The sequence below is a fragment of the Passer domesticus genome, chromosome 17, assembly GCF_036417665.1.
Source record: "Passer domesticus isolate bPasDom1 chromosome 17, bPasDom1.hap1, whole genome shotgun sequence".
Classification (NCBI taxonomy): Eukaryota; Metazoa; Chordata; class Aves; order Passeriformes; family Passeridae; genus Passer; species Passer domesticus.
The window spans coordinates 10,908,052-10,927,996 of record NC_087490.1 but is presented as its reverse complement, the minus strand read 5'-3'; the positions used below and the strand labels follow the sequence as shown (position 1 = coordinate 10,927,996).

General features: G+C 41.9%; 1 protein-coding gene across 3 annotated transcripts; it reads left to right on the top strand.

Moving 5' to 3' along the window:
• Positions 1 to 41: 41 nt before the first annotated feature.
• Positions 42 to 19,897, top strand: BCL7A (BAF chromatin remodeling complex subunit BCL7A). 3 transcript variants are annotated; one of them, XM_064392851.1, is made up of 9 exons: positions 248 to 277; positions 4,276 to 4,384; positions 6,155 to 6,201; positions 7,081 to 7,111; positions 7,929 to 8,010; positions 10,674 to 10,770; positions 12,632 to 12,799; positions 15,364 to 15,485; positions 16,312 to 19,897. In XM_064392851.1, the coding sequence occupies exons 3-9, from the start codon at positions 6,192 to 6,194 to the stop codon at positions 16,381 to 16,383; spliced, it is 582 nt and encodes a 193-aa protein (XP_064248921.1). In that variant the 5' UTR covers positions 248 to 277; positions 4,276 to 4,384; positions 6,155 to 6,191; the 3' UTR covers positions 16,384 to 19,897. The 3 variants fall into 3 exon arrangements, with proteins under 3 accessions (XP_064248920.1, XP_064248922.1, XP_064248921.1); XM_064392852.1 differs by lacking the exons at positions 6,155 to 6,201; positions 7,081 to 7,111 and having other exon boundaries at positions 81 to 277; XM_064392850.1 differs by lacking the exons at positions 4,276 to 4,384; positions 6,155 to 6,201; positions 7,081 to 7,111 and having other exon boundaries at positions 42 to 277.
• The last annotated feature ends 48 nt before the right edge of the window (positions 19,898 to 19,945 follow it).

The following is a 19,945-nucleotide window of genomic DNA, read 5'->3' as shown; positions in this document are numbered from 1 at the left end:
GCGCGCGTGCGCGGAGCGCGGGCCCCGCCGGGCGGGCGGGCGGAGCCGAGCGGAGCCGCCGAGCGCAGCCGTGCCGAGCCCCGCGCAGCCCCGGCATTGTGCGGGCGGGCGCCCCGACACACGGACCGAGCCGCCGGCCGCGCCGAGCGCCGCGTTCCCCGCCGAGCCCGCCGCCCCCCAGCAGCATGTCGGGCCGGTCGGTGCGGGCCGAGACCCGGAGCCGGGCGAAGGATGATATCAAGCGGGTGATGGCGGCCATCGAGAAAGTGCGCAAATGGTGAGCGGGCCGCGCCGCGCCGGGACCCCGCGCCCGCGTCCCCCCGCGCCCCGCGCCGGCCCCGCGCGGGTCCGGGGCTCGCCGGCGGCCGCGGGGGGCGGGGAGCCGGCGGCACCCAGCAGCCATTTCGCTCCGGCGAGTCACATGAAGGCGGCGGCGGCGTGTGAGGGCGAGAGGCGGCTCCATTGTGCGGCCGAGCCCCCTCCCCGCCGCCCCCCGCCGCTCCCCGCGGACCCCGACCCGCCGCCCCTCGCCGCGGGTCCCGGGCCGGGCGCCCCGGGCATGGGCGGGCGGCGGGGTCGGGCCGGGCGCCTCCCGCCGCCGGCCCCTACAAAGGGCCCGAGGAGCGGACCCGCGGTGGCTCCGCCGCCCGCTCTTCTGGCTTGGAATAGTGCTCGGAGAAGTGTTCTGGAAAAAAAAGAAAACACGTTGAGGATACCCCTGTGAAGCTCCCGGGAGTTTATTTTCTGTCGTTGCCTGTTTGTTGGGTTGATTTCACCTCCCAAGTTCCCGGGGTTTGCGCGTAAAAGCGCAGCGAGCCCGAGCGCGATCGTCTCCCACCGACGCTCCCGGGGAGAGCGCGAACTGCCCCTGGAACCTCTCTTAAATCACAAAATTAAAGGTTATACCCGGTGTGAAATACGTCCCTTTTGTTAGGCCTTCCACGCGTTTTGGCATTTCCCCGCTTTTGTCTTTTTTCCCCCTGCTTTTGTTAGAAAAGCCCACGCGAGGTGTTCAGACAATACAGGACGGCGGTCGCCGCCGTGCTCTGCACGGTCGGTCCGGGCATTTGGGATGGCATAGAGAGCAGTGCCGGTGTGACTCAGGAGTGAATCCTTCTTCCAGCAAGTTGGCTGACTGTTCAGCAGTCCCTGTGCATGTACCTTAAAATACTTTCTTTAAACATTTGGAATCCGCGGGGAAATCCCTTGCGTTATTGTTACCGTGCATCGCTCAGCTGGTGTGAAGCTTTGAAATCAAGGGGACACTTCTATTGTCCTCCTCAGCTAACGCTTTGTTTTCGTTAAAAAAAGAGCAAAATACAGAGTTGAAAGTGTTCGTATTAGGGTGAAATGGATTGTTAAGTTTTAAATGGCCTTGAGCACACGAATGGGCCCGTTGCACAAAGAATCGGGACGTGTGTCCAGGAACGCCGGGCACGGGATGGGGATTTCAAAGAATCCAGCCTTTGTGTCGGGGCCGAGCAGCCCCAGCTCCGCAGCTCGGGTGGTTTCAGGAACTCTCTTCTACTCGGGTGTTGTTTTTAAGTGCAGTTTGCTGACTGCTGGGCCGGCTTTGGAAGGTCAGAACAATGTGCAGCGGTGTGACAGGACTTTTGTTCCAGCTGGAGCGTGGTTGGACGTGTGGGACTGTTCTGGCTGTAGGTATTTCATTCATGAGCGCAGCACGCTCCTTTTGAATCCTGGTTTGTGGAATTCAGAGAGGAGTAGAGACAGAAGCTTGGCCATTCAACAAAATACCTAATTTATTTATTTTTTTTCTTGGCAAGGAGTCTCTGCAATCATGCCAGTTGCTATGGCTCTTTCTGTAAAACAGAAATCTTCTGGAATAAATAGATTTCTCTACATTTTAACCTTCATGATAGACAACTTGCTGTAGAAGGTTCCTGTACAGTCACTCAGTGTTTCTGTTGATTATTGTCAGGAGTATTGATACGACTTTTTGTGTGTGCACCTCACAAGTATTTACATAAAGCAATTTTCTTACTTTTAAAGGAACCATAATTTGAAGGTGAATCTCATGGTTACCCCCCTCCACCTGCAGTCAAATACAGCGGGAAATTAGCTAGAGAGATTCTGTGTTTTGTGGTTTCAGTGTTTTGAGAAGACTTGGCTTGTTAAATTGAACTTTCCACACTAGCAATTCCTGCACCTTCAGAAGAGCCACATCGGCAATTTCCAAGTGTGCACTTTCATTTGCATAATAGGAGCAATTTGTTGCCATCCACAGCTCTTCTGTGGAAATGCAGCCACTGAAAATTAAAATACCTTGCATCCAGCATGTCCTAGAACAGAGTTTTGTGAGACTTGTGTGCTCGGAGCAGTGCGTGCCAGGGATGGGCAGGGAGGCAGACGGGGCTGGGAGCTCAGATGAGTGGACAGTGGCTTTATCCAAGGCATTACCCACCCGTGCAGGTGTGCAGCACCTTGCTGTGTCTGGTGCTCCTGAATCCCTGTGCTGCCACATCTGGGGAAGTGCCTGCTGGAAGGCAGCATCATCAGGACAGACTTTGTTCCTCAGAAAATCAGAGTTCCTGGACAGCCAGCGCTTGGATGCAGGTCCCCTCTCTTCCTGTCCCTTCACAGAGCGCGTGGCACTTCTGGTTATTGCTGGAACTTGGTAGTAAACAGTGAAGTTGTTACGTTTTTATCTTGAGATTACTGTAACCTTATCTCCTTTGTTTAAACCACGCTCATGAATGAGCATCTGTTTTGGAAAACACGCAGCACGTGGCTCACAGAATACATGGTTGCCTTGTGTTTGTGTGGCAGAAGTGTTAAATTTCCACAGTAAGAGAACAGTTCTGCCTTTCTTTAACAGTGCTTAAAATTCTTCTGTCAGTCTATTTTAAAAAATCCTCTGAGATTATTTTGTCTCAATTAATGGCACAGGATTTTTTTGTCTTTAAAGGTTGATGGGTACATTGAGATTCCAAGTGGGCTCTCAAGAAGAGAGAGGCAAAAATTATTGTGCCCTCAACCAGCACTAGAAAAATACTGCAGGCACCCTTGGTTTGTGTCAAAGTTTTATTTATTAAATGAGGGAAAATACAGACATCTACTGAGACAAGGAATGAGCAGGAGGAAAGTACAAGTGGTAGGAAGTTTTGGGAGGCGGTGAAATAATTTGCATGGGTACATAGCACTGCTGGACTTCAGGACAGCTGTGCAGACCTGTCAGGATGGAGGTCTGGAATACCTGGTGGGGATTGGTAAGACTGACTGTAGGGAAATCCCACTGTGTTGCCTTCCCTTTGAATTGCAGTATTTCTCAGGAGTTCTTTGTCCTTTTTCTGACCCTGATCTGTCAGGTGATGACACCTTAGGAGGAAGAGGTGAACCTGGACAACTGGTGAAAGTACCTGAAGAAAGTTGAGGGGAAAAGTCCCCACGGGCTGTTTTACCTGGTGCCATTGGCTGGGATCCTGAGCTGTGGCTATTTAGGATTTCTAGGCGGTGCTGCTGTAGATTTTCCTTTCACTGTCTCCATTCAGACTTGCTAAAATGCTTTTGTGTGGTATGTAATGCTCTGAGATTGAGTTTCTGCAGGTTTTGCTGCTCATGCCTCCTTCTTCAAATAGGCTTTTGCTCTGAAAAGGAGTCATGACACAGAACTCCTTAACAAGATGTCTTTGGAAAAGGGTATTTGCTACTCCCAGACCACCTCCCTGCTTTATCCTGTGTTGGGTTTTCTCCTAAGACTGTAGTTGAAGTAAAAATACCCAGTGTATGTGCAGGAATGCACTGAAATTCTGTAGTGGCCCGAACACGCTGTCACCATGCTTGAGTTATGATACCTTTCTTTTTTCTGGCTTGTGATTATTTCTCTTGACTTCAGTGGAAGCTGAAGGCAGAGTTTTGGCACGTGTGAGCCGTGGTTCTCTGTGCTGTGAGCAAGGTGCTTGTGGCCACGTGGAGCTGAGCAGGGCTTGCTTTAAACCGTGTGTACATCACAGGGGGCTCCCCAAATGTGCTCTACTCAGATAAACCCAGAGAGAAGGTGCCTGTGACCACATGCCCTTGTCCAGTCTCTCTGCATGGCATTTGATTGTATTTGCAGCCTGTTCAGTAAACACCATGTGTGTTTGGGGCTCCTTCACGTTAGTCACTAGACAAACATCTCCTCAGCAGTAGGCGTGCTCGGAAAAGCAAGCCTACGCTTCAAAAAAATCATTTTTTGTGCATCTGACAGCACTTTTTGTGTATAATAATGGCATATTCTTTCCCGTCCCCTTTCTCTTTTGCTTGATCCCACAGGGAGGTCATAATTCTGTGATTTTCACCAAACTCTGTTGCAATGCAAGTGAGTGTGATGTGATAAATTCAGCATTATGACGTCACTTCGTGATCACCAGCAGAAGATGGGGTATGTGGGAGCAAATCCGTGTGTAAATGCAGCTCGCTGTGATGAATGGTAGTCATGGGAAAAGGCCAGACAAGTGGGAAAGCCTTTCCTTGAGTGATACATTGGCAGTAAAGGCTTTCTGTGTCTCTGCCATCAAATGTTTCTGGCACTCACTGCTGCTGCAGAAGCTGCCTTGACACTTTCTGTATAAGTGTAATATACACTGTTGTGTTTGCTCACCCATATATTACTTTTACACGTGGAATCTGATGTTCATCTGTGGAGCTTTAGTGTTATTAAACAAAGTATAAATATATTTGAGAGTCTTGGGTTATTTAGAATGGGGAATTGAGTATATAATGATGTAAGTTCTGAGATATTAGTATGCCTCAGGCATAAGCACTGAAGAAGTGTTGATACTAATGGTTACCCTTTGTACCCTTGGCTGTCCTTTAAATGCTGTGCAGATATAGTTCAGAATTTAAAAATGCTTTTACACAATTTCAGATAAATGTAAGGGTTTGTTTCTGTTGCACTGATTAGTTTCTGAATTTACTATAACTAAAATATTCAAGATACTTCTCAGTGTGGAAGATTAAAAGAAAAAATATTATTGTATATATTTCACTTTTGCCATTTTTTGTTGTTGTTACTCCTGAGTCATTCATGGAGAAACAGGAGAGCTTTGAAAACAGGCAAAATGGGTTTTTTTGTAAAATTGTGGAGTTTATCATCTAGACATGGACAAATAAAGTTGATAATTGCCACATTTTTAGCCTGATAAAGTGTCAGGTTGATGGTGTTCCATTAGCCATCTTTTCCCATCCAACAGTGAACACAGATAGCAACCTACAGAGAATAACAGGGGATGGTGCAAATACAGATATTGCTCAGTCATCACTTACCAAAGGTGGAACTGAGTGGTGGGGGTGGAATTCTGGTCAGGATCTTGGGGTGGGTGGGTGCAGCAGACAGGAAAACAGGTGAAGAAACTGTTTAAGGTTTCACAAGAGACTGAGCACAAGAGTTGATGAGTTCCTCATTCCTGTTCCAGCACTGGGCCAGTGAGGATCTCCTGTGATTTGTGCAGCATTTCCCAAACTCGCTGCCAGGGCAGCAGCAGTAAATTGTCAGTTCTCACTGAGTGAAAAGGAAAGTCCCTGATCAGCAGGTTGGGATGGTGTCTTTGCACAAAAGATTAAAAAGTGAATGCTCAGAGTAGAAGTGGGTTTGGGGTTTTTGTTTGCTTGTTTGGATTTTGGGTTTTGTTTTGAAGTGGTAAGGCAGTAAGTATTACAGATAATATTCTAAGCTTAATTTGCAATAAATGTCATAAATCTTGAAATTATTTTACCCTGTTGATCTTATATGTCTGAAAGTCATTGCGTTTCTTTGTTAACAAATTTGTGTTTGTGCTGCCTATGCTTTTATTAAGTTTTAGAGGAGGTTGTCTTCTTTTTTTCTTATTAATACTTTCATGGTCTTAAACTGTCAATACTGTAAATACTTACACAAGTAAAATATTTGCATAATAGCACTGTGATATTGGATTTTCTTTTTAGCCATAAGTGTTTGCAGGACTGGGATGTTGGTGTACTTCCATCACAAAATATTCTTTATTCCCATTGTTGTCTGAATTACTGTGTATTGAGATCAGTTAAAAAAATCCCTAGAGCTGAGGGTTATCAAAACTTAAAGTGGTAAGAAGCTCAGAAGAGTTAAAATGTCAGGGCTAACTTTAATACTAGAAGGAAAAAGTTACTAATATAGGTTTCCTCCTGTGTTCTACAGTCTGTCCAGTGAAGATGCTGTGTGAGGCTGCTTTGAGATGCTAACAGGTATCTTGAACTTTTGGTTTTCCAGTGCAGCATCTCTAAGTAATATTTTGCTGTAGGAAAAGACTAAAATCTTGATTTTTTAAAAAAAGCATTTATTCACCTCTCCCCACACCCAGAACAAAACCCCAGTTGGTTTTATTTCCATAATTTCAAAGGTTTTCTTAAGTAGAAATAAATCGAGTTTGTCTTGTATCCTTAAAAACCCCCGAATTATATCATGATCATCTCTTCACAATTAAGTATGCTCTCATTATTGACATGCCCTCATCTCCACTGTCATTTTTATCGCATGTAGAGCTCCAAATTAGAGTGAAATTGGATTTTGACACACTTTAGCCACCTAGTGTACCCAAATGGCTGTGTCTAAACACATTGAGGGAGCACTGCTCCATGAAGAGCAGTGGGAAAGAAATGAATTTGAAATAGTTTTGGGCTTCAATTAAAATATCATTATGGACAGAGTCAAAATGTATCAAATACATTTATATACAGTTTAGTTTTGCTTTAGTTCTTAATTAAACAGGAAAATGCCTCTTCTAAAGGGAAAATATAAAATTGGCTTTAGTAGCTAAAACAAATAGTCAGGAGGATGTTTGTGACATTTGTACAGTGTGGCTGCTTTTGATTCTGGAGGCCCTTTCTAAAAATGGAGCTATCACATATATATAAATATATGTATTTGGAGTCACATCCAGCTTCTCCCATCCTGCAAAGAACATTTTTTTTTTTTAAATCTATAACTGGATCCCAAATCTATTATTTAAATGTGTTTATGGGAAAAAAAAAAGCCTGAGATCTCATGCCAAATTAATTTCAGATGTTCCTGAATATTGAATGGAATCGGTCTTTGTTGTTAACTTTTAATCGATCCATTTGCAGAGCTGCATTGCAAACCCAGGAACCAGCAGTGGTAATCTGTGACCTGAAAACTGATCCCAGAAACGTGATGAAATTTCTCTGGCATTGTGGACCTTCTTTAAATCCCTGATGTGCAGAGCTCAAGGAGTGCATCCCTCAGCCCTGGGAGCCCCAGGCAGAGCTGCCCTGCAGCCACATTTCCTTCCCCTTTTGTCAGTGTCACCACTCAGGCTGGCAGGGTGTGCACACAGCAGCCAGGTTTGCTTTCCCCTCTGTGCTAGGCTCAGCCTTGCCTGTCCCCAGAGCTGGGCTCTCCAGAGGCTGCAGTCTGCACCATGGCACTGATTGCTCCCTGTGAGGCTCTTGGTCCTGCAGCTGGAGTTGCAGAGCTGTCTGTCAGTGGTGTGGAGTGAGCATTAAATTGCCAGCAGCAAATTTGTGCCCCCCAAATAAACCTCAGATGGTCAAAATGCATCTAGATTTCTAATCCCATTAAACAGCTTCATGACAATCAAAAACACACTGGTCTGTCTAAACCCTCTTCTGCTGTCTAGAAACTTAAGTGAAAATTGTAGGCATTAAATCTGCATTTTCAATTGCTGTTCTTCTTAACTTTATCTTTAATCTAGATCTTATTACTGCTACTGCAGTTACTCACCCAGTCAAGTAACAGCCCTGAGAAATCTGGAGGTTAGCAGTGCTCTAGCAAGTTGTGAAATGCAAAGAACAATTTGCACAATGCAGTGCTAAAGACGATGTAATAGAGATCATCCTACTTAATAGCCTGTTTAAATTCTTGACAACTTACAATAGTAGATCACTCTCTTCTGAATCTGAAGTGTAACTGCTCCTGCATTGTAATTTTGTAGGGAGAAGAAGTGGGTGACAGTTGGCGACACATCCCTAAGGATTTACAAATGGGTACCAGTAACAGAGCCTAAAGTGGATGATGTAAGTATCCTGCAGTATCTTGCTTTTTCCAGATGTAGATGCTCCTGTTTAGGCAAAGTCAAAAGAAATATTCTTCGATTTTCATCGAGCCTTTAAGCTAAGGCTGGTGTGGGTCTTGCAAGCTCCAGGGGGATGTTGATCTCTACAGCAAGTGATGTGGATGGGTGTGTGACAGTCTCCCTGGAGTCAGCTGGGATCAGTTCTCACATAACTGTTAAACATGCAGCTGAAACTGAGTTTGAAACCTTTCTCTAACTAACTGGGAGGGAAAGTTATGACATGCATTATTTTCCCCCTCTTTCTGCCTGGTGATTTAAAGAAAGCAGCTGGTTTGAGAACATATTCTGTGTGTGCATCACTGCTGTTCTGCCAAAAACCAGGTGGAAAACACTTGACATGAGTGTAGGAATATCCTGTGGAGCTGGGATCATCTGTATTAAGATGTCCAGCCAAATAATGCAGCAGCACAGGCTTCTGTTGTCGTGTGTGTTTTCTCTTGATAAATGTTCTGTCTGTGCATCCTGTTGTGTGCACTGTTTGTGTGGCGTAAAAAGAAGTGTAAAAATCAAACTTGATAGGACTTAAAATTGGTCTTTAAAATGATTGTTGCTCTCCTCATATAAATTGTAATATTGTGATAGAGAGAACATTAACCCATGACACCACAGTAAATCAATGACACAATAGAAAACATATCCTAAGTTTGGTTCTCTTTCCTTGGGCTGCCATGTGCTTTTACTTCACCTGAAATATGAGTGAAGACTTAATTGGAAGAAAACTTCTATATTAATAGATGTGTAAAATGGTGGTTTTTCAGACAAGACAGTGTCATGACCTTGTCTTATTCCAACTTTAAGACCTATTTTTTTAATATTTGGATTGCTTTAACTGAGTTTGTTTCTTTCTGTGCTTTGGTTGTCCCACAGATTTCAGGAACTGTCAGAGTTGTGGTAAACCTCAGGGGTTCTCCCAGTGCTTGGGCAGCATCTCTCTGAAGTTCCCCCCTGGGAATTGGGAAACCTGTCCATTCTTTCTAGTTGTCAAATGTTTGGTCTTGATTTTATTATTTATAGTACATAGTGGGGGGAAATTGTGCTAACTGTGTGAGAGGGAGTGCAGGGTTTAGGATCTTGAGGCTCAGGGCTTCTGGCAGTTTTCCTGCTGCTCAGCTGTGCCTGCAGGATGGGTGCTGTGAGACTTGGAAACAGAATTTCTAAGGGAGCTTCTGGAGGAATTTTCAAGGTCACTGCTACCCAGAGTCAGGTTCTCTATTATGAAGAATGGGTTTATATAATGGTTTCTGTGAGCAGAGTTTAATTGTGTTTGGAGCCATCATCTCTAGGTTGAGGCTCCAGATTTGCTGAAATTGGGACACTTGTTTAAGACCAGTTATGCTGGTGTCCTACAGTCATGTTCTTTTTAGTTTGAGTAGAGGCTGTTGTGCAGCTGCAGTTTCAGTTCAAGCTGTTTCAGGCTTGATGTTGGCAGTGTTTCTGTCCTGCAGCTCTGGAAGTTCTCACAAATCACATAAGCACGTAGATTTTAACAATGAGTACCAGATAGGGATAATTTTGTCTATTAAATTTTGTTGTGGACATCTTTTTATATCCAATTTCATCCACTGAAGGAGCAGACAGTATATTTGCTTTTCACTAAAATAGGAGAGCAGTGCCTTCCCCATTTCAAGTGGAAGTTGTCTTTGATTTTGGTGAACAGAAATTAAATTACTTCCCCCCTCACATGTTGCTCCTTAGATACTTTGACACTTCTCTGCACTACAATTAGCTTGGCTCCTCCTCCTGGATGTGGAGGGCTGCTCTGGAACCTCACCACTCTGATGGTTAAACCTCTTTAAAAAACGCCTGTCAGCTTAAATTGCTCACAGTCACTTTCAGTGTTTCTTTTGTGGCAAAAGTGTCCTTTTTACCTTTAAAAAACAACAAAACCAAACCTGAGAAAGATCATGACCCCTCTGACCTTTCATTTTGCAAAGGTAAAGAAGTCCATGTGCTCTCACCTGTATCTCATGCATCAGTGAGTAAAATCTGGCTTCTCTAAGTAAAAATGCAGTTTAGAAATAAATAGTTTAAAGTAGAGAGAAAAGTCTCTTCAGATATCAATTGTTGAATTTCTTCTGCAGTGTTAGACAGTATTTGGTTGTGGTTCAGTTCCTTCCCTCACTGGAGGATGGTCTCTGTCCAAAAGGGTGGGCTCAGAGCATTCTCCCTGGAGTCAGGCTTTGAATTGTCTCCTCAGCAGGCAGGATCTCCAAAAGCAGTGCAGCTGGCTCTTTTTCCTGTGAGGCTGATTACGTCAGCTCCTAATTGCAAATGCTGCATCCCTTAGCAGGCTCAGAGTCCCCACGTGATGGATGCCACGGTCCCTTCCTTTGTTTTCATCCTGGTGGGCTGGGAGCAGCTCGGGACCACAGCTCACACAGGGCTGTGCTGCTTGTGCTCTTTGGTTTAGCTCAATCTGATTTTTCTTAACCCATCTTTCAGTTTTAATGAAGAGACAGCATTAGTTGTAGAGGAGGAGGAGGTTTCACTTGGGGTTGTGAGCTGTTCTTTCAGAAGTGCTGAGTGGGGAGGGTTTTGCACAGCAATGTGGATTTCTCTGCATGGCTGTAGTCTCATTTGTGTGTGCTGCCTTTTGTTTTTCAGAAAAATAAGAATAAGAAAAAGGGCAAAGATGAAAAATGTGGCTCTGAAGTGACCACTCCAGAGAACAGCTCCTCCCCAGGGATGATGGACATGCATGGTGAGTGGGAGAAGGTCAGACCCAATTCCCCTCTTACACTGCTGTGAGAGTGGAAACCAACAGCCTCCGGTGCTCCACTGCTCTGATGTATGGACTTGAATCAAAATGGAAAACACCATCAGATACTCACTTGGTACCTTGGACTTCTCTTCTGTGGATGTGCTAACAGTTGTTTAAATGCCATTTATATTTGGGCTGTGAGTGGAAGGGGGAAAAAATTGTTAGTGGAGTTAAATATGAAAATAAAATTAGAAATATCTACCATTCAAAGCACTGCACTCAGGTGCAGTAATACCTCAACAGAGTTTGCTGCTTGAAGAACAAGAAATCCCCCAAAGGTTCAGTGGGACCTACTATAATTTAAGCAGGTTTTGTACTTATTAACTTTCTTACTGATTAAGGTCAAGAGAATTCTGCAAGAGCCAAGAAAGCAAGCTCTGCTCTGTGGTGCCTTCCTTCTGCTACAGCTTGATGAAATTAACTGCTCAAGAAAACATTTTTGTTTGCCATTCAGGCACTATGAGGTCAATTTTATTTCACTTTAATTTTTTTTTAATGTGACTTTTGAGTGTTAGCCTGGTGTTTATTACAGAGCAGCTTGCACAGCTCAGCTCTGCTTTAGGTTTTTACCTTCTGGGTGTTTGGATAACAATTATGGCTGAGAACACAGCACTGTTTGAGCTGATAAGAGAGGATCACTTTTTAGTGGGTTGTAAATTTTTAATTTCAGTTTTATTTGCATTTGTGCTGCCTCATGGTTGCTTTTTGCAGTGCTGACAGCAAGTGGGATCTTGAAGTTAAAGGAATGAGCAGGGGTTTTGCAGATCTGGATTAATTTTTGATCTATTTCAAACCTTTTAACTTTTGCCTTGGTCAGATAATTTAATTTTTTTAAGTCTTGATTCTCCCATCCATGAGGTGAATGTACTACTTGCTTTTTTATCACTTATCACCTGTGTTTTTAAGTGTACAATTTCACACTGTACAATTTTGTGATAAACTCAATCTGAATTGACTTCAGGCTGCTCTGGAGAGAGCTGGTCCCAGCAGCACCTCTGTGTTCCTGAAGTCCTTGGGATGTAGTGGCTGTGCAGATGCAGAGGGAACTGGATTGACTTGTATTCTAGTAATATAATTCATAATATTTCACAGGGTTAGTTTTCTTTAGGGAGCAGGAACTTCCCTCTTGGTTATCCAGGGATGTTAGTCTGGCTTAAAGGAAGTTGCAGCCCAGTGCTATGTGTAAAATAATAGCTGAGCTACTTAAACCCCTGTCACAGGGAGAGGGCACAGGCAGAATATTTCCTGTTAACTGCAGATCTGTGCTGCAGAGGATTGCTGTGATCCAGGCCTTTGAGGGCTAGAGAATATTCTGGACAGTTATCACTTAGAAACTGTTGATTTTGGGACTGGATGTTGCATTTCACCTTGAAGAGGTTTTGGGTTGGTTTTTTTTGACCTTCAGGACTCAATTCAAAAATATCTGCTTATCTGAGCATTGGAGTGATGGGTATTTGGAAATGTGCAGCATGAACTTGCTTAGCCCTGTGTGTTACATGAGACTGCCATTTGGCTGATCTGGTTTACTCGTGTTACAAAATTCTGGGTTTTTTTGGATCAGATCTGAGTAAAACATTCCTTGTTTTAATGTATAAAATTAGAATTAGATTTTTAGTAACTGCTTGAAAACTCCTTAGGCTGGTGTGGAAAGAAGTTGGATGTGTAGTGTGAGTCTAAATGATTGGACTTGATCCCTAATGAGCTAAATTATATCATATGTTATCAGGGAATAATACGGAAGAATTAAGGTGTGCTTTGTATCCTGTCACATCTTGGTTGGTTTTCACTCTTGTGTTCACAGATGACAATAGCAACCAGAGTTCAATAGCTGATGCTTCTCCAATAAAGCAGGAAAACAGCAGTAATTCCAGCCCAGCACCAGAGCAGAACTTGGCAACACAAGCAGACGGCACTGAAGTCAAGTCTGACGAAACTCAGGCAGAGGCAAAGGAGCAGCCTGGCTCAGAAGGTGAGCTGGGAGGGCCATTTGAAAGCCAAACAAAAAAAAAGTTATCCTTTAGTGTGTTATTTATTTGCTTATCCACTTTAAGAACTGGAAAATAATAATTTGAAAGAGATGGTTTCTGAATTCTCAGCATTTATGTGGAAATGGGCCACAATTTCTGTGACCTGCTGGTGATCTTTCATACAACTGGAAAGGTCACACTGACATTCAGGGATCTTTTCAGAGAGAAACAAACAAAATACTGGTTTATTGTTCTCAAAACTCAGTCTTGAAAGAATAAATAATTTAAAATCATCTTTGAAATGGCTGCTACCGTGTAATCACACAAGTCCTGGAAGGTGTTAGTTTGTGTAGATCTCTGGAAGCTGATGCCCTAGTGTGACAGTAAAATAGAGGTGAGATACTTTGAAATTACTTTTTTAATTTTGTAAACTATAATGCAAGCTTTCTTTTCTCTTAACCCTGCTTGCTACTTATTCAGAAGTTAGCTCTGAGTTCTGTCCTAATTTTCTGAAAGCGTTACAAGATTCTATTGCAGTTGTGGACAGATTAAAAATACATGTGGGTTAAGGGATTGTTCTGACCCTCACTCTTTAAATGGTATTTTGGGTAATTGAAACATGCTCTGTATTTATATTCTTGGGAAGATAACTTTCTTTGTCCTATTATAACAGATAAAAGATGTCCTTAACACCATTCTAACGATGTGGTTGCAGAATTCTTCCCATACCAAAGCAATTAAATTATGCCCTCCTGATTTAGTGCTTCACTCAGTAGATCCACTGACCAATTTAAATTTAGAACTTTTATCTTGTTAATGCCATAGTGGTCAAATATGTGAAGTGTTCTCATTGTTAACTGGGGTTACAATTTGACAACAGAACCATCACCAAATTGGAATAAATCAGAGCAAATAATACCTCCACTTGTGCATATTTGGCCACAGTAAAGAGTAAGGATTTACTCCTTGGTCTAATATTGTCTGAACCTGTTAGAGAGCATTCATGTTCCCCTGGTTAAATTTAGGTTCAGGGAAAATCCTCTGGATTAAGAGCCAGGTGTTATAAAATGAAAGGGAGACATAATGTCAAAAAATTCCTGTTATTAATGTGAGTGTTTTTCATTTGGTTAAATGTTGTGTTAAACAATTTATTAGGCATTTATCTCTCTGGTTATGATTAGTCAGAGCCCTGCAATTGGGACATTGTTCAGCTGGACAGGGTTAATGACCTTGCCTGTCTGTCTCATGTTACTCCACTGAGATGAGGGAGGTTCCAGTAAGCCACTTTGTGTGGTCAGAAGTGCTTAATGAGGAATTCTTAAATAAAACAGGTGGTTTCAAAGCATTCTGCTGTGTGCACAAGTCCTGCAGGCATTGGAATAGTTGAGGCTTGGTGATGGAAGGTATGGATCCCCTTGCCCAAAGGTCAGCAGCAGGCTGAGTGTTTCATCAGGGGCAGCTGGAGGAGAGCAGCAGTGATGAGCTGGGGCTGCCTTTGTCCCAGGGAGATGGGAACATGGCTGAGTGCTCCTCAGCTCAGTGGGGGCTGAGAGATGCACAGCAAAAACCAAAACTCAGATTTCTTTGGACCTTTGGGACTTGTTTCTTTATCAGCATGAAGATGCTTTTCTGGTGAGACATGGACAGGAAGAGGATTCTGCCCGAGTTCACTGAATGTGATCTTTGAGATGCTCATGATGGGCATCACTTTGTCTGGAATTCAGCAATGCTTGTGAAGCTTTTTATACAGTACACCACAAAAATGTCCATTACTCACTGGCTATGGCATCTTCATTAACCAAAGCTGTCCAGCAATTTTGTTTGATCTTGCATTTCTCTTCATATGGAATAAATTCATATAATCTTTGGGTCAGGGATCTAGGAATACATTTTATATGCCCCCTGTCCTCTGTTTAAATAAATGGGTACTTTAACCTTGAGTCTTCTGTAAGTCTGGTTTTGAGAGAGGGAAGAGGTTAAAAAAATAACCAACCAACAAAAAAACCCCCCAAAACCAACAAAAAATGCAAGTAACAGCTATAATGGGCTGGAGGACTTCTTCACACCTGTCCACCAGAATTAAAAATTCAGTGGTTAAGCTAGTTAGCTGAATTTCTAAATTCTATCTCAAATACCTTATCAAGAAAAAAAAAAATATTTTCTATACACGGCTGAATTTTGATTCAGGTAACTTTATTCTCTCTGGTTAGCCACTGGTTTTTAGATCATTAGTTGTAACACTTCAGCCTTTTGCTTCTGGTTTGAAGGAATTCCCTTGCAGTCCTGCCTGGTTTGCTGAGGGCTCAGGCATCCTCTTTGAGGCTGTGCAGGAGCTTGGCTCCCTCTAGGGTCTGATCCCAGGGTCTGCTCTGGCAGCAGCTGGGTTGTGATCCTGGAGTTTGAGCTCAATTCATCACATTCATACACTTGTTGTGTGTGTTTTCATTAAAAGTTACAATGTGGGTGACATGGATGTGCTGGGTATGTTGTTAATGGGAAAATATCCTGGAAAGCTCCTCCTGAAAGCTTTCATTTGTTTGCTTAAAATTATTTCTTGCCATTTCAGATACCTCTGATGAACAGAATTCACAGTCTTCAATGGAAAATTCCATGAATAGTTCAGAGAAAGCAGAAATTCAGTCCTCTGGAGAAAATGATTTAATTACAGAGGCATCTAAAAACTCTCAGGTAACTTTAAATGCAATAGTCCGATTGCATGGATCTTGGAAAAGTTTTTTTTTACTTAAAAGAAAATATAAGGAGGACAGTTGTGTATTTCCATTAATTTCCAAAGTGAGGACAGTAAAGCAGCTGTAGAGTATTAAATGTGCCTGTACCTGGTTTTGTGGTCCAGGTTCCTGGCTGCTTGAATCTCACAGAATTGGAACAGTAAAACCAGATTGGTCTGATGGATTTCTTGGTTTCTTAAACCAGACCATGTTTTTAAGTGAATATTAACATTTTACATTAATAAATTGCTTGGAACAAACCTACTGGACCCTCTGAGGACCATTCAGAAGTAGAACACCTCCTGTAAAGGTAAATGTTTGTGGCAGTTAGGAGAGTTAATTTGTGGATGCTTGGGTGTTCATTTACTCACTGAGACACTGAAAAATTCTGGGTGGCTGGGAGGAAGAAATTGTCCTTGCAGTTGTGCCCTTCTCAGGGCAGGACAAGTGCAGATGCTCAGGCAGAGCCCTGCTCCTCCTGCTTTTCCTGTGGGTCCTCAGTTTCAGTGCACACTCCCTCGAGGCTGTTCCTTGGAATGTTCACTGTGGGTTTTAGCCTGGAACTAGAATTTTGCTCCTTGTAGATGACAACAAGTGCAAAGAGGTAAGATGTAAGTAGAGGAGTGATCTAAGGCAGCACTGGGACATGTTCTGGCATCCAGGGATGCTTTGTCTGGGACACATCACACGCTGGGGAATTGGTTGGTGCTGTTTGTTTGATGTTTGTGGTGCCTGAACTTCAGTGCAATGATAACGTGGCTGTTTTTCTTTTCCCCCTCATTAAGGACTCTGAAGGAGTGCCACCTTCTAAAAAGATGAAAGTAGAGGCTTCCCAACAAAGTGTTGAAGAGATTTAGACTATAGATTTTTCTGGTCAGTTTTTATGTAAGGTACATCAGTGGGCTTAATTATAGAACAACCTTACTTAAGCATCTTCTCTTGGATGAGGACAGAACTCCTAACTTTTCAAGTTACCAAGCAAAAATCCAAGAAAGCCTAACAAAGGTTTAACTTCTCAGACACTGAAAACTTTTTCCTGTGAAACAAACATTGAGAACTTTTAAGTTACTGTCTCTGAATTGGTTGGAGTAAACAACTCAGGAGGGGTCTACGCACTGTTTCTAAAGTCAAAATTACAATTATGTTGCTGCTGTATTTTTTTTTTCATTTCTCTATTTAACATTGTAAGATATTTAAGGATGGTACAGGTCAGGTATTAGCTTTCATGTGAAGTTCATTGTTCTGGCGTGATGTCTGCTTTTGTTTTGTGCCTTGTGTTCTGAAAACAGTGCTAACTTTTAAAAGTTGTTTTGCAACTGTCTCCTTTGCAAAGTGGCCTATGTTTGCATAATGCCATGTAGTAAGGCTTTTTTCTTTTTTTGTTTGGGGTTTTTGTTTCGTTTTTAAGTTTTAAATCCCTGGTGCTTAAATTTTTAAACAACTACAAATCAGGAAGCCATTTTCACTCTTGGAGTCCAAGGAGAAAAAGGAGCTTGATATTTTATTTTAGCAGCTATAGTGGAGATCTTTTATTGAATGCATGGCATTCGCAACTGTAAATTTGGTCTTCTAAATACTTAACTTCATCAGAAGTTAACATGATCTGTTTACCATTTATAGTCCAGATCTGAATAGATATTGTAACACAGGCACTTAAAATACTTAGTATTAGGTCCAGATCTCTGTACTGGGTACAACTTGCTTTACAGGAAAGTTCCACTATGTACATAAATAGGATCAAAGGGATTGATGCACAGTGAGTTTATTTTCAATTGGTCTTTTTTGATATCATGTTTTCACTGAACTGGATTTCATTGTACTGTTTCATTATGAGATGTTTACTTCTATGTTCCAGGAAAATACTGTACTGGGGGAGGGGGGTTCCTTATTCTCTTTCAGCAAGTCTTGTAAATAAGCCTTGTTGTTTCCATAGTGCAGTTCCTAACTCCAGTTGGGAACGTTCCTTCTCTTCCAATTATCGTTGAAGTGTGCTTATGCTAACTAAACTAATGGAAAGGCACAAGGTAGGTGCAGCTCCCCTCAAATTCCTGGCAAGCAGAAGCGTGGAACCATCTGCATCAGGTCACGAGGGTCTGGTCTTCCAGTGGTATTTGTACTTCCAGGGAATAAACCCCTGATCTCCCACTTCCATGCACACACATCCATCCATGTGTCCATCCTGCTGCTGGATCGGGCCCTGGCTCTGTCCTCTCCTGCTGGGGGAGGTGGAACCTGCAATTTAACACACGGTCTCACAGCTCTGGAGATGGTTGCGTGTGGTTTGTAAACTGAAAAACTGTAAATACTTTTTTAGATGATTAAAAAACAAAAAAAAAGTTGCTTCCAGTTGATAACGTTTTTTCATAAATTAGGTTTGTGAAGCTGATATAGGTCTGAATTCTCCAATAGTGAAAATGGCTTGCACTTAGACTACTGCATTACGTTTGCAATTACCACTTTATTAGGAAATATAATGAGGAACTGGGGGGAGGGAAAAGGGGAGGGAGGAGCGGGGAGCCAATACTGACCTTCCATAAGATGTTTGTAGGATTGAACCCCAAATAACCTATGACACTCAACTTTTCCTTTATGTTGAAATAAAACATTTTGGATTTTAACTGAATAAAATTTGATTGCAAATCATTCATGAAAACAGCGTGCTCCCTAATAAGATTTTGGGATTTCTGCTCTGATCATGAAGTCCATTAACATTCTGAAAATAAGGAAATGAGGAGCCAAAAACTGAATTTGCACAATATATGCAATGAAACGGTAGAATTCTCTCTTGAATTGTGTGTATGCCTAAAATGTGGATAACTGGTCCATGATGATTGATTTGTATGTATATTACACTCAGATTTAAGTGATATTTTGTGAGAAGTTCTATTGATATATTAAATGGGCAAATCTAGAAAGATTCAAACTTTTAAATATTTTTGATTTACTAACTTTTCATTATTCTTAATGCTAAAACAAAACAAATTGATGCCACCTTTGACAAGTAGTCGTGTTTACTAATCCCTCCCTTCAGGTGCATCGCAGCAAGTTTTTAATTTTCATTTTGTAGACGTTTCCAAGGGAGTAAATAGACTTTTCATTTAGGAACTAATTCCTGTACTTTAGGAAGAAATAAAATATATAAATAGCACTAAAAATACCTCAAATTTTTCATTAGATAGAAACATTTATTGGCATTATTGACATCAACCAGGTTTAATTATAAACTTCCTTTTCTCTCCTGTGGCTTCTGCTCAGAACTGTTCATTGTTCTGTGGCTAATGAGACAAGGCATCATAACCATCTTCCTAGAGGCTTTATTTCTGAGCTAGAAATCCTTTATTTACAGCTTCTACAGAATGCATTCAGATCTTTTATTTTAACCAGAGATTCTAGTGACAACAGACAACTGAACAAGCAGATAGATTTGGGTTCCTTAGACCTGTTATTGTCAGTCTCTGAGGGAAGAGACTTTGACACTATCTGGTATGAAGAAATCCAAAATAGTGTATAAGACTGTTATTAGTCTTTTTTTGAAGTGCCTGATAACATTTATGGGCCAACGGATGTGATTGAACACATTTTAATGCCAGAAAGTACAGATGGGACCAAACCAGAACATGGAATTCAAATCCACTGAGGTTTGAAACCAGATCTAAATCCAGCTTTTTTTGGCTTGGACCTATCTCTACCCAAAACTTGTTTTATGAACTCACTGTAAAAGGGTTTATTGAAAGCATTGAGAGATGGAGCAGGAGGAGAGATGTAATTTTTTTCAAGATGACTGAAAGTTCTCATACAGCTGATGTTTTAGAAATAGTGCAAATATCAAGAAGTGCTTCCTTGCTACAATGCTGAATGTTGGAGCTTCAGTTACAAATAAATAAATAAATAATTAACAAAAAATATGAAAAAAAAAAAGAAACTAGAAGCAAGCAAGTAATTTAGCTGAGTTTGTGGAACACGTGGGAAGGCCTTCCAGATAATCAATTTACTCAGCCAAACATTTTATAGCAGAACTATTCCTTGGAATTTTTATGCTTGGGAAAGTAGTTGTTAAACATTCCAAAAAGTGCTGGCACTTACAAAACAACAACAAAAAATAAAAACAAGGCAGTATAAAATATTGGTTTTGGGTGGCTATCTTCATACATAAGCATTGTCATGTTTTGGAATGTTCTTTATCTCTAAGGGCCTGTTAGAAGGTGTAAAGAATTTTGTTTTCTTCAATACCTAATCGTTTTCCATCTTATGATTTGTGTGTGTGTGTTGTACAGCAGTATAATTTTTCACTTATTTATTCCATCGGTAGTTATGGTTTGTACAATGTACAATGGTTTCATTTCAAAATAAAATAAAAAATCACAACATGAATGCTGTGTGAATAATTTTTATCAAGAAACCTAATCTCAGTTTGGTTCC

Coding starts and splice junctions, on each gene's coding strand:
- BCL7A (XM_064392850.1), top strand. CDS start 186: ATGTCGGGCCGGTCGGTGCGGGCCGAGACCCGGAGCCGGGCGAAGGAT. Junction 278..7,928: donor ATCGAGAAAGTGCGCAAATG/GTGAGCGGGCCG, acceptor GTAATTTTGTAG/GGAGAAGAAGTGGGTGACAG. Junction 8,011..10,673: donor CAGAGCCTAAAGTGGATGAT/GTAAGTATCCTG, acceptor TTTGTTTTTCAG/AAAAATAAGAATAAGAAAAA.